A 16,583-nucleotide genomic window follows, 5' to 3' on the forward strand; every position below is an offset into this window, starting at 1 on the left:
TGGTTTTATTTCAGGATCAGTGCTATATCCCGTCACTTCAGCTTTCTATGGGAATCTCATGATGACTCAGGGAAGAGTATACATGGATATAAAATATCTTGTAGAGTCTTCATATGCATCTCTTGGGTGTTTTAGACACAAATTTTGATAAGGTTGTGGTCTTAGTGTGTTTTGAAAACTTGCATTGAGATAAATGTAATTTAAGGAGATTTGGGCTTTTCTGTAATTAAAATTTTTTGGACATTTAAAGTAAAGTGGTTTAAAAACAGTTGCAACTATAAAATAATCATCAGCAGTCACTGTTATTGCATATAAACTATAATTCAGTAATTTAAAACAGCATTCCCTTAAGTTATAAAATTTATAATGCTACAGCACGTTGATAGAAATTATTTTACAGTTTTGGGAACAGATCTCCAAAACATGACAATTTCAAGAGTTGGTTCGCTGAAACAAGAAAGGGAAAAGGTTGGGGGAAGAGGATACTTCACCGTCAGTCCTGTTGAGTCACATGTGGAGTACTGCTCCCATTTACTGACCCCTCAATTTGTGCTTCTTAACTGTGCTGTGTTGCACATTTAATTTCATCTTCACAGTGATGCTGCGAAGCAGTTACCATTATCGCACGTTAGCAGAAAACCAACTGAGGCTTCCATGGGACCCCGAACAAGCAAGTGACAGAATAGTTTGACTCCAAAGCCACAGGCCTCTACCTAGGACTACTTGATGCCTAACACATGTCTCAGAAGCATTGGTTAGACTGTTATGTATTGGAACTCATAATACAAACATCTAAGGAATAAGTAAGGGGAAAACATTCGATGATCCCATTAGATGATCTTTACTGGTTTCTGGACTAGGAACAGAAAGTGCCCCCTGGTGGGAGTGAGAAACCATAAAATTCCCAGTTCTTCGGGAGGATGCACAGCCTCCTTACCACACAAGGTACACCATGACACCAGCCCTGCAGCGATTCTGGAGTGTGTGCAGGTTCAAACCCCAATTATTTCGGGGTCAAGTAGGTATTACAAGGATGGCTATATTCTGTTCTTGAATTCAACATCGTTTCTATATCCTGAGCATAGAACGTTTCATATTCATATAGAATTATACACTCTCCCATTATTCTTGACAATACTAGGGGGCAACCAATAGCCCACTTAGCTATAGTCTTTTGCCTTCTTGGAATATGGTTGTGGTTGCTCTGTCTTTCAGTTTATCAGAAGTAGGACATCTGTTTATGTGGGCTTTGCTTTTGTTGCTGTTTTCAGTAAGCACTCAGTTTTAGATGTTGACCCCTAAACTTGTGCACACTGTTGCCTCACTTCTAAGCCTCTGATTGAGCTAGCCCAGCTCTTCTCCGTACATGTAGGTTGATCAGAAGTCCCACTTTGCCTGAGACACCGGCACCTTACACCTCTTGTCCCAGCATCTCACCCGTTTAACATTTGCCCTGGTTTTTATTTGTATTTTTTAATGAAGCATTCTCATTAAACTAAGCCAGGATGTATTTCATAGATTTCACTTTGGATTTCCAGATTCTACCTGTGTAATTGAACAGATTTCTCAGTGTTGGTTAAATCTGAAATACATCCCAGCTCTGTACCAAAGCTCTCCTGGATGCAACATAACTGTGTGTTTTTCAGTGAGAGCATGTGGTCAGTCCTGCTGATGTAGACTAAGCAGGAACAAGAATATCTGCTGTCATCCAACCCCTTCCTTTCTCGAGGGCAGTAGAGAAGCATGAGGTGCTGCTGCCTTCACCGTCTACTTGCAGTATCAGCCAGTCATGCTGTGGTCTGATCTGTAGGCCATGGAGTCCACTAAAACACCAGACCACCAGAGAGTGGGGCAAGGGGAAAGTTAAAGGTAGTATGTGTGGAAAATGAAGGCTGCGCACATCACTGTGGCAGTCTGAAAGTTTTTGCTGCATGGTATTACCATTATTGTTTATTATAAATCTATTCCTGCTTGTTTTACCAGTTCATAATGCTTTCATTCTGACTCAAATCCTTTTGGCCAGAAGAAGCTTTAAAAACCTGAAAATGTTTATTGAACAAAAAATTAAAGACTGAATTTTTGTTAAAAAAATGTTAATGTGTAAGTTGTACAAAAAATGGCCAATATTTAGCATCAACCATTGGTAGCAGTAGTGATCTCATCAGCCATACAAAATCCCAAAGACCTAGCTCTGGAAAAGATCCAGCATCCACTTAGGAGTTGGCTGTAGCTTTTAGATGGTTGTGCCCAGAGATGACAGTTCAGCAGGTGCAGTTGCATCAGTGCATCCTTCTCTCATTCTTTGAGGCATGGCTTTACATTTAGATCAAGTATCTTTCCTTCCTACTTAATTTAGCTCATTTTTTATTCCTGTGTATTTTCCTGTGTATGTACAAAAAAGGAAGCCTTTAGCAGAAGAACTTTACAAGCTATTGGTTGTTTGATTTTTTTTTCTTTTTTGGCCCCCATTATTTCCTGGATTCAAGGTGAAACTTTTGGAAGTTTATGCTGATGAAATGAAATATCTCTATCATGGATTTGAGTGTTATTGCAAATGTTTTTGCTTCTTTAAAATTTTAAAAGACAATTTTGAGAATGTTGTTGTGATGATAATACAGTAAAGTTCCATATGGAGCATAAGTCCATGATAAAATATTTGTTTGTTTTAGAGTAATGTCTGTGGGTCGGAAAGATACTTAAAATTAGTTAAGGCTCACACGTAAGTTACAGTCGTGTCCAGACAAGCTGCAATAATCTACCAGTCGTAAATTTCATCTCCTAAAAGTTTTTGGGAAAGAACAGTGCTTTGAACTGATGCAAGAAAACAGTTTGCCTAAAAATATTTGCACTGAAATATTTATATATTTTCACTTGGAAAATGTAACTGAGTAAGAATACTGTACATTTGGCATGATTCATTATGAGCTTGTCAAGTACCTTAGCCTCCAAGGAAAGAATATTTCTGGACTTAAAATATTAAGGTTAAAGAGAAGAGCTGGTTTGGAAATGTTAATGCTTTCAAACTACTAACCTGAAATGGTTAATCTTTTTTTTTTTTTTTTCAGAATATTACAGGTAATTTTATGAAGTAGTTAAAAATATATTATGGCTACATCAAAAAAGTATATAGTCTTGTGAAAAATGTCAGAATGATATTAGAAACAGGTATGGCCATGCAAGTAGCCAAGCAAATACTTCTGAGAAATTAGATTTTTTAAAAATAATTTTGTATATTTTTTACAGATTTATTTATTTATTTGAAAGGCAGAGCTGCAGAGAGAGAAATATTTTCTGTCTGTTGGTTCACTCACCAAACAGTTACAACTGCCCGGCCTGCACCAGGGCAAAGCCAAGGGCCAGGGGGCTTAATCTGGGCCTCCCACTAAGTAGTGGGAGCCCAAGCATTTGAGCCATTTTCCATTGCTTTCCCAGGCATGTTATCAGGGAGCTGGATCAGAAGTGGAGCAACCAGGATTTGAAACAGTGCTCACATGGGGATGCCAGCGTTGCAAGCATTGCTGTGCCGCAACACGGGCCCAAAAATAATTTTGTGTTTGAAAATAGTATTTTAAAAATATACATATTTCCTTGATAAATACTAATGTAATAGAACTAATTTGTTGGTCAATAGATAAATATTTCTAGTAACTAATCTAGTAGCCTTTTCATACTCAAAAGTGTCATGGTGGGTTAGAGTCCTGGCTGCTCTGCTTGTACTCTGGCTCCCTGCTAATGCACCTGGGAAAGAAGCAAAAGATGGTCCAAGAGCTTTGGATCCCTGCCACCCACATGGGAGACCCGGATGGAGTTCCAGGCTCCTGGTTTTAACCTGGCCCTGTGCTGGTCATTGTAGCCATTTGGAGAGTGAACCAGTGAATGGAAAACCTCTCTCTCTTTCACTCCCCGTGTCTTTCTGTAACTCTGCCTTTCAAATAAACAAAATATATCTTTAAAAAAGGAAGTGTCGTGGTATAGACTATAAACTATATCATCATACTCAGTAAAAAATTAACGATTGTTCAACACTGCTCCAGGAAAACTTTTTATGATTGATTCTTATTTGCAGTCTTCCTGGAATTTGAGTCAGCACTCAAAGTAACATTATTCAGTAACTCATTAGTCACAAAAATAAATAAATAAATTAATTAATTAAAAAAACACCAAAAGGGGGGGGTCCCTGTGGGATGTTGGTTCTTATTTACCTTACTTTATTCCTACTCAGATTCTAGATGTTTCATTAACAAAGAGGTAGCATTGCTGTGGTTTCTTTTTATGTTTTTGTTAATGGAGCAGGACCCTGCTGCCTGAGTTAAAGGGAAGTATAGATAAGTTGTTCTAAATGCCCCTTTTTCTCCGCCAAGCTTCTGGGAAAGTGAGCCTTTCACTTTCAGTTCTTGTCAAACATGATTTCTCCAACGTCTGAAGCTGCAGTGAGCAGGTTTCACGTGAGAAGCTCCAGAAAGATGATATTCCCTGTGCAAGGTTCTGGAATTTTGGGGCGCATCTGGGCCTCCCTTGTTAGGGAGCTTATTACTTTCATGTTTCAGCTTCGTCTGAATATCTGCTGAGCCAAACAGGAGGCTCTTCTTGTTGTCAAACAAAATAAAATTTCATACCAGCAACAGTGTGCTGCTCTGGTTAATAAGATTGTGGGGCACCGAAATTACCAAGCCCTGATATCAGGAGATGAACCATATGTAATATGTGATCTCAGCGTGAATATGTTGGGGAGCCGGGAAGCAGGCATTTGCCTGTCATGCCAGAGTAAGGAGATAATGAGTTGTTTTGTTGTATAAAATCAGCCTGTGGTTGTTGATAGGGGGCTCATTCTCTAGCCAGTGTTTTTGTGGTGTTATCCATTAAACACCAGTACCAGCAACAAATCTGAAGGCACAAAAGGGCTCTATGACCAGACAACTGCAGTAAATCCAAAAATATCTCTATCGTGAGCCCATGGATTCCCAGTCCCATTACCTTATCAAAGTTTCTGAGTCCTACCGTACAGATACCTGTTTAACTGCTGTCTGTAATCGTCATTCGTCACCATTTGTCTTACTTTGACTTCCAAAACCATTGGTCAGGAAAGCAGCTGTTAAAATCCCAAGTTACTAATGGTTTTCAAATATTATTTGAAAGCAACTAGATATACCCTAATTATTTTGAATTTTGATGATATTGCATATCCTTAATAAAAGAATCTCCCTTTCCCTTTTTTTCTTTATTACTATAGCTTTGTATAAATTCTGTGGAAATCAACTGGTTTGTCATAGTGCTCTTTCATGCTCTCCACAGACACACACACACAGTTATATTACCCTCTTAATTATGATAGTAACAAATAACACTTCAAAGACTGCAAACTTTTGCTTCACCTCAACATTTGAGACCTGAGGGCAAGGTGCTCTCTCGTGGAACCATGTAATCACATCCGTCCATGCAGTCTTTGGAATTGCTCTGTGTAGTTTGTGCCACGCTGTGTCAAGCATCTGACCTACAGTGGCATTGATGCTCGTAATTATGACATGACAGACACATGAAAAAGGGAAATGATAAGCAGAGAACTAAACTGAAGAATGTTTACATGGAAAATTACAGTGGCAGGGCAAAGAAAGATTAAGTCCTTTGGGAGGAAAACGATTTTACATGTTAAAGAAAGGATACTGCCTCCACCTAAGAAAGAATTCATCTGTGCTGTAGACACCTAGAGCCTGGAGGGAAACAAAATCAAAGAGAGAAACTATTTTGAGCACACGGTTTTTGGGAAGGGCGGCGTGCTTCACAGTCACTGAATGCCTTGGCGAATGCCATAACGGAGATTAAAAATGAATGCTAATTTAATGATAAAGAAACATTTAACAATGAACTAATGTAATAAATTAACTTGTAGAATCTTAATGAAAGTAGAATAATATGTGGCAGTTTAATAAACTTATTTAATAGGTTTTTATTTAGAACATTTTATTTCATGCAAATTTTTTACTTTGTTAGTGCATTGCCTAATACATGGGAGGAAAATATTTATTTGGATAGTTAATTATTAATGATTTTGAGAAACCATGAAGTTTCATGCTAATTATAAAACTTATACTAGGGCATTTTGCTTACATCTCTCAATTTTCCCAGTAGCCCACAATGAATTGTTATCCTCATTTTATAGATGAGGAAGCTGAGGTTCAGGGTGGTTGAGGGAGCTCCCCAAAGACAAGGGGGCCAGTCCATGACAGCCTTATGGTTGAAGCCTGGTTTGGCCTCAGGTTACTGTTCCAGTTCTTCCTTTTCGATACTGTGGTTCCCTGAATTATTCAATGAGAGATTCAGTAGTCTCCACTGAATCCCAAGTTTAAGAGGGGCATGGGAGCTTAGCATGGAATGTCGCCGGATCCCTACCACTGAAGGAGTCCACACACCCGGTCTCTCTCAGGCCTGAAGGGCTTCAGAAGGCTGTGTCACGCAGGAATTTGTAATTTTGCTGAAGCAGGAGTTGAATCATAAATGTGGAGTGGCTGTTTGTGGAAATGAGTCACTGACAGCAGCTCCGTGTGACATTGCTGTTCTCCGTCATTTATGCAGGATGGCTGCAGCAACTGTTGCTCTGTGTATAATGTCCCTGAAAGAAGGGTGGCTGTGCAGTTTGCGGGGAAAGCAGCAAAGGGGAAGCCATTTGATAATTGACAATTTTATGCTAAGAGGTTGAGGCCTATCTGAGGCCTCAGAGATCTGATCTCCAGGAAGAGCCTCCAGGATGGTCTTTCCCATCGGAGCAAATGAAGACTTGGGTGACTTGCCCAAGGCCACAGAAGCTAGTATGTAAATGAATAGACTATGCATTTCCAATGCTATTTTCCTTTGCTTTTTCAGTAGCTATTAGGTCTCATCTCAGAGTCTACCATCATACTCTGTATTTCCTTTCAGCAGCAAGGAAAAAAAAGTAGAGGTTTTTTTCCCACAATTTATCTAGTAATTTCTTATTTTTCTCTTTAGAGTCAAATACAAAAATGGAAATAAGCCCCAGGAGAAAAAGTAGTAAGCCGTGTTCCTCAGCTCAGAATTAAAAGGGCCTGTGAGGTGGTTCACACTTTCTCTGATTCACAGGCCCTCTGTTTGTGTTGGGCATCTCTTCAAACAAAGCAGGCCTAATGAACTGAAGATGTGGTCTGAGAACTTCAGCACATGTGGAAGTTACCAGTGGGTTTTCTACTTCTGGACTGTAGCAACCAGGATAGGTGTGACATTCCAGTCTAAAGCCACCTCAAGCTGTTAATGAGTTTCTGAACATCCGTCCAAAGTGACTGAGGTCTTTTTTATTTCCTCTGAAGCCTTAGCCTTCTGTGGGCAGGATAAGGCTCACTGTGGCAGGACCTCTATTCCTCCTGTCCTTTGCAGAAGCAATCATGGAAATACCAACACAGCTAAGACTGACCTGAATTTTGTGACCACTGAATCCTGAAAACAAGACATTACCACATTGGTACATCTTGTGGGTTTCCATGTGGTCTTTCCCTAGAATTCTGCCAGAGTTCTTGAGTATAGCTACTTAGTTCTCACAGTATTCTCTCTAAAACTTGCTAAGAGTTCTGAAAGCTAGAATTCATCATTAAATATTTCCACCTAGTATATTCAATTGTAGCTTACAGCAACATAAAATTATACTTTACATTTTGTTTCTATGTACTTTTCAATGTACAAAGGTCAATAGGTTGTAATTAACTTATTATTTATATTGTTGAGGGTGCTTTTTTCCTTTTCATCACAGTTCTTTTTGTTAATAGTTGTTTAACTTAGCATATTATAATTTTTACTGATTTCACATTTGTCTTTTGGACAAATAGACAAAAAGGTCTAATTTACCTTCCTACTCTAATATACGTCAAAAATAATCTTTTCACATATAGAACATTTTTACCCCAAAAATTGAAAGAATTTTGCTTCCATTAGGGACATTTATGTTGACCTTTTAAAAATTCTGTATTTTGCAAAATGTCATTATACTTTTAAATAACTTAGAAAACCTTAGATGAAAGTTCTCACATAAATGCACATTATAGTTGAATATATTTGAATCTTATTTTCCAAAGCAGCAAGGATGGAATTAAATGATGAAGCTTAAGAGTCAGTAAGAGTGACAGAAATTCTGACCTGGATGAAAGCACCATTGGGGCCGGTGCCGTGGCTCACTTGGTTAATTTTCCGCCTGCGGCGCCGGCATCCCATATGGGCACGAGGTTCTAGTCCCGGTTGCTCCTCTTCCAGTCCAGCTCTCTGCTTTGGCCCAGGAAAGCAGTGGAGGATGGCCCAAGTGCTTGGGCCCCTGTATCCGCATGGGAGACTGGGAAGAAGCACCTGGCTCCTGGCTTCGGATTGGCACAGCACCAGCTGTAGCAGCCATTTGGGGAGTGAACCAACAGAAGGAAGACCTTTCTTTCTTTCTCTCTCTCTCTCTCTCTCTCTCTCTAACTCTACCTGTCAAATAAACAAAAAAAAAAATAAATAAAGAAAGAAAGCACCATGGTGACTATATGTTTTTGAGGATAATATTCTTTTTTTTTCTTTCTTTTTTTTTTGACAGGCAGAGTGGACAGTGAGAGAGAGAGACAGAGAGAAAGGTCTTCCTTTGCCGTTGGTTCACCCTCCAATGGCCGCCGCGGCCAGTGTGCTGCGGCCGGCGCACTGCGCTGATCCGATGGCAGGAGCCAGGTACTTATCCTGGTCTCCCATGGGGCCCAAGTGCTTGGGCCAGAGGATAATATTCTTTCTCAGATGATGGAAGTTAACTCTGACTTACGTGTTCATAGCTGAGGCAGATATGTAGTTGTCACTGTGGAGTTAATTTGAATTAGGAGTCAACATGAAACTTCCTAATGAGACCAATTTTTTCACCATTAAGAGAAAATGCTTTGTTGAATTTGTCCATTGAGCTTCTATTTACAGGCCTGCTACTTCCTGGAAGCCTCTGCATCTTTATGCTCACTTAGCAGCAGAATCCTGCCTTCTGACTTACTCAGTCCATACCTCGTTGAACTTGCTGATGTATCTACCCAACTTTGTTTTGCCCTGTCTTCTCAGCTGTTGTTTCAAATGGTAGGGTCTTGTTTTAACTGAATGACCGGTGTGCTCATAGAGGCACAGTGTCATGACTCCTCAGTGCTCTGTGCATTGTCAGTATAGTTATGATATATTAACAGTTGTGTGGTTTATGGCTAGATGAGACCTAAAGTGATTTGGTCCTGTTGCCTTATCTTTTGGACAGTGTAAGTGAAGCTACAAAGAGATGAAGTAGTTTTTCCAAAGGGTTATAGCTAATGGTGTGGGTAAAGCGAGAACTCAAAGTCAGATGTCTTGATTTCCAACCTACTTCAATTTCCACTCTTCCTCCTTTTGTTGCATCCTCAATCAACAAATACTTACTGAGCATCTACCAAGTGTAGAGTACTCTCTTAGACCTTGATAATGCAATGTTGACTATGTCTGTCACACCAGTACACATGCACTAACTAGTTAACCACTGTTAAGAATTACCTAGTTCCATGAGAGTATATAGATTTCTGGAGATTTCTTTTGAGAAGCCGACTGACCTATAGGACTTTTTTGTGTGGGTTCAACTGGGTCAAAATTAGGAGCCAGGAGCTCAATATAGGTTTCCCATGTCAGTGGTAGGGACCCAACTGCTTGAACCATCACTATTGTCTCCCAAGGTTTGCACTAGCAGGAAGTTGAAGTCAAGAGCCAGAGGTAGACATCAAATCTAATACAGGATATGGGTTTCCCAACTGGCATCTCAACTCCTAGGCCAGGTGCCTGCACCTATACTTTTTAAATGTACTTGAATTGGACAACTATTTTTTTGTACAAGGGTACAGTTTTAGAATCCATGCACATGAGAGGTCTTCCAAAATTCTTGAAAATACATATCATGAAAAATGTGTGCATGGATGTCAGGGTTTTTTTGCACCAAAATTAAATTATTTTTCCTCAGTTTTCATTTATTTCAAAGATAGATATACAAACACAGAGCTCCCCTATCAGTAGTTCCACTCCCTAAATTGTCTGCAACAGCAGGAGCTGTGCCTTACTGATGTCAGGAGCCAGGAACTCAATCCAGATCTCCTGAGTAGTTGGCAGAGGCCCAGTCACTTGAGCCATCACCCACTACCGCCCAGGGTATACACCAGCAGGAAGTTAGAATCAAGAGTAGAGCTGGAACTTGAATCCAGACACCCCCAAACAGAACATGGGTGTCCCAACCCGAATTCTAAGTGCTATGCCAAGCACCTGCCCCTAAACCTTTAATTCCATTTTTCCATGAAGTTTTTTATGTATCCTCATTTACTCACTCTGTTGTGGGCCCAAAAACAAATTAGAACTGGTCAGCCACAGCTCCTTCCATCAATGTATGGTTTAGAAGAGGGAAAAATAAAGATGTAACTGTTAATATAAAGAAAAATGTGGAAGTTCAAAGGACACAACAATCATGTTTTTTGGGGTAGGAAGAATCATGAAGAATTTCCTGTAAGAGATGACATTTTACAGAGCATCTGAACAGAAGCTTCTTAGAGAAGGTACAGCAAGGAAGGCGAAGGCACTCCAGGTTTAAGAACAGGCAAGCAGAGACAGACCAAAATAGGAAATTGCAGGAGTTTTCAACCAATAGAAAGTGGTTTCATTTCAGAGAAGCAAGCTCTGAGAGCAGTCTTTATTTAAATGCCCTTGGATTCAACTGGAATTAGGGATGGAAACACAAATACTCTCTCTTATTGCTAGTCCTGGGGCACATAATCCTTGGCATTGTTTGATTACTATCCGTAGGAGCTGTTATGTATGTGCACACACATAAATGTACACACACAGAATCTTGGAGAGGAACCAATTCTTTTAATTGCTGTATTGCCTGGCATCTCATTGGGCTCCAATAAACCTTTCATCAAAGTAGTGAAAAGTATCTGGTATGCAGAAACTGTTTTCTCTGGCAAAAGGCAACTGCTCTAGAAACAGAAACTGAACTCCTTCCAAATGACATGGCTGGCCTAGAGTAGTGAGTCTCAGATTCATTTTAGAAATATTGCCTCTGCTAGCCTCTGTCATCATGTCGCTTTATTCAGTTCCAGAGAGGACTCCCAGCCGTTTCTTACTATGCACAGTAGAATAGTCTATCTAAATACTACTGTAGTGAAATGCTGGAAGAGTATTTGTTTGTTAACATGTTAACTAGCACCCACATAGCATGTTCCAGGTTCTGTTAGGAACACAGTGTTATAGTCAAGCTTAGAGGAACAACTAGAAAAGAATCTTCCAGAACAAATACTGCAAAGAAATGGCCCCTAATCCAATTTAGCCACAGTTTTGTTTTGGTTTTTTTTTTTTTTTTTTTTACTAGCATTTCAAAGATTTAAAATTAGGTATTTCAAAGGAAACTCTAGATTGTTTTACCTCCTTTGAAGAAACTGGAAGATATGGCCACGCTGGGCCTACGTTCCCGGTGGCAAGTTATTTGGAGCCGCCACGCAGCTGCTGTCTTTAATTAGAGCTTGCATTTCTTGGTGTGTCAAAGTCCCCATCACTTCCTGTTGCCTGCATCTAGCTTGTTTTATTTTTTTGGGTCCATCTCTGTGACCGTCACTAACAGCCCTTGTTGAGGAGTTGCTGTTGCCTCTGTGGGTCTCTCTTCTGTTTAGTCTCCAGGAGCAAGTCTGTAGCCATCCTGGCAATTTGTTATAATCATAATGACTTGTGTCTGTGTAGTACTTCACAGTTTGCATGGCCATCAGACGTTTACAAGCATCAGTCATCTGCAGGACCTCATTGCTGGATCTCAGCAGGTCTGAGGGGAACCTATGGATCTGCGTTTCTCACCGATTCTCAGGGTCACCCTCCTGCTGGCTTGCAGACTACCTCTTGAGAATGACTGACAAGTAGTATTGTAACTGAGATGCTTAACACCGCATGAAGCTGCCAGGGAGGGCAACCATCTGTCCTCAGCAGGAAGAACCTTTGGAAGGACTAAGCAGCTTATCCTGGGTCACAAGGAGCAGCAGAGTCAGATTCGAAACCATGACCTGAGGCTTAAATCCAACAGGAATCCCCTTTGTGTATGTCTCAGCTTCTGTCCCCCCTCCCTCCAAGATTCACAGAATCCTCAGGACAGCTCTGTAACAGAGTTATAGCCATGAGAAATCTAGCTTAGGATTGTATCAAGGGCAATTGCTGTAATGTCTCAGAACACAGAGTTAGAACTCATTCATATTCAGTGGGCAAGGGCAGAAAGGGAAGGATTGCAACTTGATGTTGAACTTCAGTGGGGAGGGTGGACAGAATAGAGAAGCCCCTTTGCTGAAAATGTCGGATTCAGCAGGCAGAGCAGATAGGTCCAGCACAGTCCTTGGGATCCAGGAGATAACAACAGGTGCTACCAAGCCATGCAGAGCCCAGCATTGAGGATTCAATGGGGGAGCCAATGATAGTGTTTGAAGGGTAAACCTCAAGGGAAAATACAGCTGAGGTAGGTATACCTGGAAGTGGGAATCAGGAACAGGATTCCAGGCTGTTGTTAGATCTGGGGACAACAAGGGAGATTGCCTGGACAGGGACCAAGTACAGAAAGCAGTTTCACAGATCCGTTTTCCAAGATTGGGTACAGAATGGAGCCAGGGCTTCTCAGTTATAAAATCTGCCACGGTCAGAGCAGAACTCACAAGGGAGCAGATATCTTCAGCCCCAGTGTGTTTTTGAACTTCTTCAAACCATAACTTAAAATTAGCTGATTGATTTGTGGCCCTTCCTACTTGTGGGAAGGAAGCATGAAGTTCGGAAAGAACCACAGGATCTAATGTGGATTAAATTTATTAAAATTCTGTCTGTTTAATACTCTATGAAATGAGTAATTTGACCATGATGTGATCATGCTAGCCATTCACTAACCTAGTTTAGATGTTTATATTACTGTACAAATTCATAACTATTTAAATAATTACCAGCCATCTGCCTCCAATTTCCAAGGTAATTAGTTATTATGTTTATATTTATTTGCATATTTATGTGTATGTGTAATTCTCATGTAAATTACATTCCCTGAAAACTAATTTGATTGGGATTGTTAGGGTCTTCATTTCAAGGCTGACCATAAAACATGCTTATTTCAATCTTGTGGAGAAAAAAAATCTTAAGTCTTTTTATCTCTTTCTTGCTATATATAGTATAATGAAAATAAAGTTCTTTTTCATTGTTAAAAAGTCAGAATCCTCAATCTGATCTTGTAAGTAAAAGAGATATAAATATTTTGGAAGTTGGGATGTATGGGGGTAGATGCAAACTTGTTACTTTTGTTGAAATTAAATCGTTAATATTAATTAACTGTTCTTAGTGGTCTTAACACCCTGTCCTAAAAGAAACCATTCCTGGTTAGTTGAGGAATCTTGCTGAGTTTCTGCTATGTAACATTCATAGGCTGGGTATATTATGTGTTTGATTGTAATAAACTTAGGCATAATCTTTTTCCATTTGGTAATATGAATTGTCTTAGAATTGTGGTAATTGCCTAAAAGCAGTAATATTTGCAGCATTCCATTCCCACTGTTCTCAAGGAGAGTCCAACTCCAAATTCTCCCAGTTTCCACAAGTCAGCTTAAGTAGCCTGAAGCTTTCCTTTAGCTTGGGAAGACTTGGAGTGGGCTCTGTCTAAAAAAAAATAAACATATGAAGCAGCAGGCTATGATGGAAGATGCTCCCTGAACTAATGCACAGTGTAATGTGCAAGCCACAATTTGGGAAATGATGGCAATGGTGCTAAACTCCGCTGTATTTGCTGTGTTCTTTTCCAAACAGGCTCATGCACAGTTAGTTCGGGAAGTTGATGTGGAGAAGGTGTCTGCTTTTGAGAATCCATACGTAGATGCAATAAAGAGTTTATGGAATGATCCTGGAATCCAGGAATGCTACGATAGACGACGAGAGTATCAGTTATCTGACTCCACCAAATAGTGAGTATCCAGGAGGCCCAAGGGATCTTTCTCTTTGCTTTCTTGTGAAGATGCTCAGCGATCATAGCTTGAGTGTTCTGTGCTATGTAAATAGTATTCCAGCCTAGGAAGTATAGATACTAAACGCATGCCACACTCGTAAATCTGGACTACATTATGAGAAACTGGTATCATGAGTCAGGTAGAGTATTTCTGTAACTGTTTGCTGTTGGAAAACCAAATTGCAGACTTTAGAAGTTTGATTTCAGCAACCTTTTTCATCCCCCAAATTGCAAACCAGCGATTTTCAATGGTATATGCCATTGTGACTTGAAATTTTGTAACAGTAACTTCCGAGACAAATTCTGGTCTTACTCCTGTGCTGGCAAATACCTACACAATTAGAAACTGCAAACAAAAATAGGTTTACTTCTAGCTTCCTAACACATACTTTCTGGAATCCAGTTTTTAGAACAGAACCTTGACTGCTTTGTGAGAGCCACTATTATTGTAATGGATAGATTTTCCTCTGCATGAAAATTGCGTGTGAGTTTAATTTTGCATGCATTCCAGAATCATTTTGTGAGCTGTCACTCAAACTCATGTGTCCTGGGAAAGATTTGCATCCTAGAGAAATCTGTTAATTCTCTAGATTAAATCTTGCCTAACAGAAAGTTAAGATTTGGCAGTCACTGGCTTAATGTAATCAATGTGGTCAGCAATCTAGATAATCAGGCGCCTGAAAAATGGGGTGTTTTTTGGGTAGTGGTTAGCCAGATTGCTGTCTACATTAATTATATTAATCCACCATTCACCTCTCATTTTGGAATGGGTGGAAAATATTCAGCAGCCTTAGGCTGCTGATAAAATGACTCAGTGGATGAGCACGGGGTCTTGGGGAAAGTAAGAAGCCCCATCAGGCTGATTGGCATCACTCAATACTGCAGGGAAGATCCAAGAACGATGCTTTCACCCCACTTCCAGGCATTTATATGAGAGAAGTTACGATTCAGATCAGCCACAGAAGTGTCGCCTGGTCAGAGTATTTCTTGTGTTCTTATGGTGAATTTGATTTATGTAATTCTGGAACATGACATAGGATGTCTCGCGAACACCATGTCTGTCACATGTGAGCTAACGCTGACCCTTCGTGTGCCTCTGCAGTGTGTGCTTTTAACCATTCCCTCTCTTCTGCTCCACTGTTGCCTGCTGTTACCCACTTCCACCTGTTCTCCCTCCCTGCCTCCCTCCTCCCCTTGCTTCTTTCCTCCTGCTAAGCTCCCACTATATGTTTCTCAGAGTACAGAGTTGAGAACGATGTATTCAGCTCTTGTCTGATCCAACTTCTGCCCCCTCCACCTTTGACCAGCTGTCTTCTACTTCCTGCCCCCTCTGTCCTTCTGTTTCTTTTGCCGTTTCGGATGTCATTCGTCTCCCCACGTGGCTGTTGTGTTGCACCCAGCCCTCCCTGTTCTGCGCACGATGTCTCCTCCTAGCTGCCTGCTCGCGGCTTCCACCCGCACTTTGATTCCTCTCCACTTCCCGCTTTGCTGACCTGTACTAACTAAAGCTCCTGTATGAAATTATACTTACTAACAGGTCCTCTGCTTTTCTGCGTGTTCCTTTTCACTTTGTTTTAAACCCTATTTCTTCCCCTTCCAGCTCCTCCTCTTGTTTTACCTGGCACCTGTAACTGTTTCCCTACAGAGAGGTCATGCACCTGGGAGCCAGAGCTCCAGTGTCTAGTAACTAATGTGCTTCACAGGTTGGGGGCTCCCCGTCAAGAAGCTGCTCTGCCTCCTGCTCCTGGGATAGACCCCTCCCCGCTGCAAGAGTCATCTTTGTACCCAGGGGTGCCTGTAGCAGCTACTGTGGATGCAGTCTTGGGACAAGGCTCCATCACATCTCTGAGGACACTTCCCTGGGCAGATCTGTGGATTTCTAGAGCTCACGTAATCATGAGTTAGTGTGATATGCTGCCATATCTCCTTGGCTTAGGGCAAAGAGCTCTACTAAATAGTTTCCCCGGGCCCCTGTCAGTTCTGTGATCCTGAGAAAGCTGCTAGAATGGAATTTTGTCGGCTCAAGCCAGGCCTATCACAGAAAACAGTCTCACTCTTTGGGCACCATCCCTTATGACAGAGACAGACTGCCATGTGGGAGCAGCTCACTGGCCCAGGCTCATCTAAACTCCTTCAAGGGATTGTTCTCTAAGTAGTTCTACTTGTCCTAATGCGTACAGGGAGAAATTCATTTTCTTAATTTTATATATATTTGGGTCTATGTATATACATGTACATCTTTTTTTTTTTTTTTTTTTTAAGATTTATTGATTTGTTTCAAAAGCAGAGAGAGAGTATGTTAGATGTCTTCCATCCACCAGTTATCTCAGATGACTGAAACAGTCAGGACTGGGCCAGGCCAAAACCAGGAGCCTAGAACTCCATACTGGTCTCCCACATGGATCGCAGGGGAACCAAGTACTTGGGCCACCATCTTCCCAGGCACCTTAGCAGGAAGCTAGAATGGAAGCAGAACAGCTAGGACTTGAACTGGCATTCTGGTATGGGAGGCCCTTGTTGTGGCCTGCAGCTTTACCCACTGCACCATGACACCAGCCTCTATACCTAATTC

General features: G+C 40.8%; 1 protein-coding gene across 3 annotated transcripts in view; it reads left to right on the forward strand.

The window, feature by feature from the left end:
- LOC100340719 (guanine nucleotide-binding protein G(q) subunit alpha) overlaps positions 1–16,583 on the forward strand; it is a 315,175-nt gene that overhangs the window by 207,109 nt on the left and 91,483 nt on the right. For all 3 annotated transcript variants that reach the window (XM_051858885.3, XM_089336556.1, XM_089336562.1), the window contains one exon: positions 13,816–13,970. In XM_051858885.3, coding sequence (XP_051714845.1) covers positions 13,816–13,970 — 155 coding nt within the window. The remainder of the gene's footprint in view (positions 1–13,815; positions 13,971–16,583) is intronic.

Source organism: Oryctolagus cuniculus, chromosome 1 (assembly GCF_051225735.1).
Source record: "Oryctolagus cuniculus isolate XC-2025 breed Fujian yellow rabbit chromosome 1, ASM5122573v1, whole genome shotgun sequence".
NCBI lineage: Eukaryota > Metazoa > Chordata > Mammalia > Lagomorpha > Leporidae > Oryctolagus > Oryctolagus cuniculus.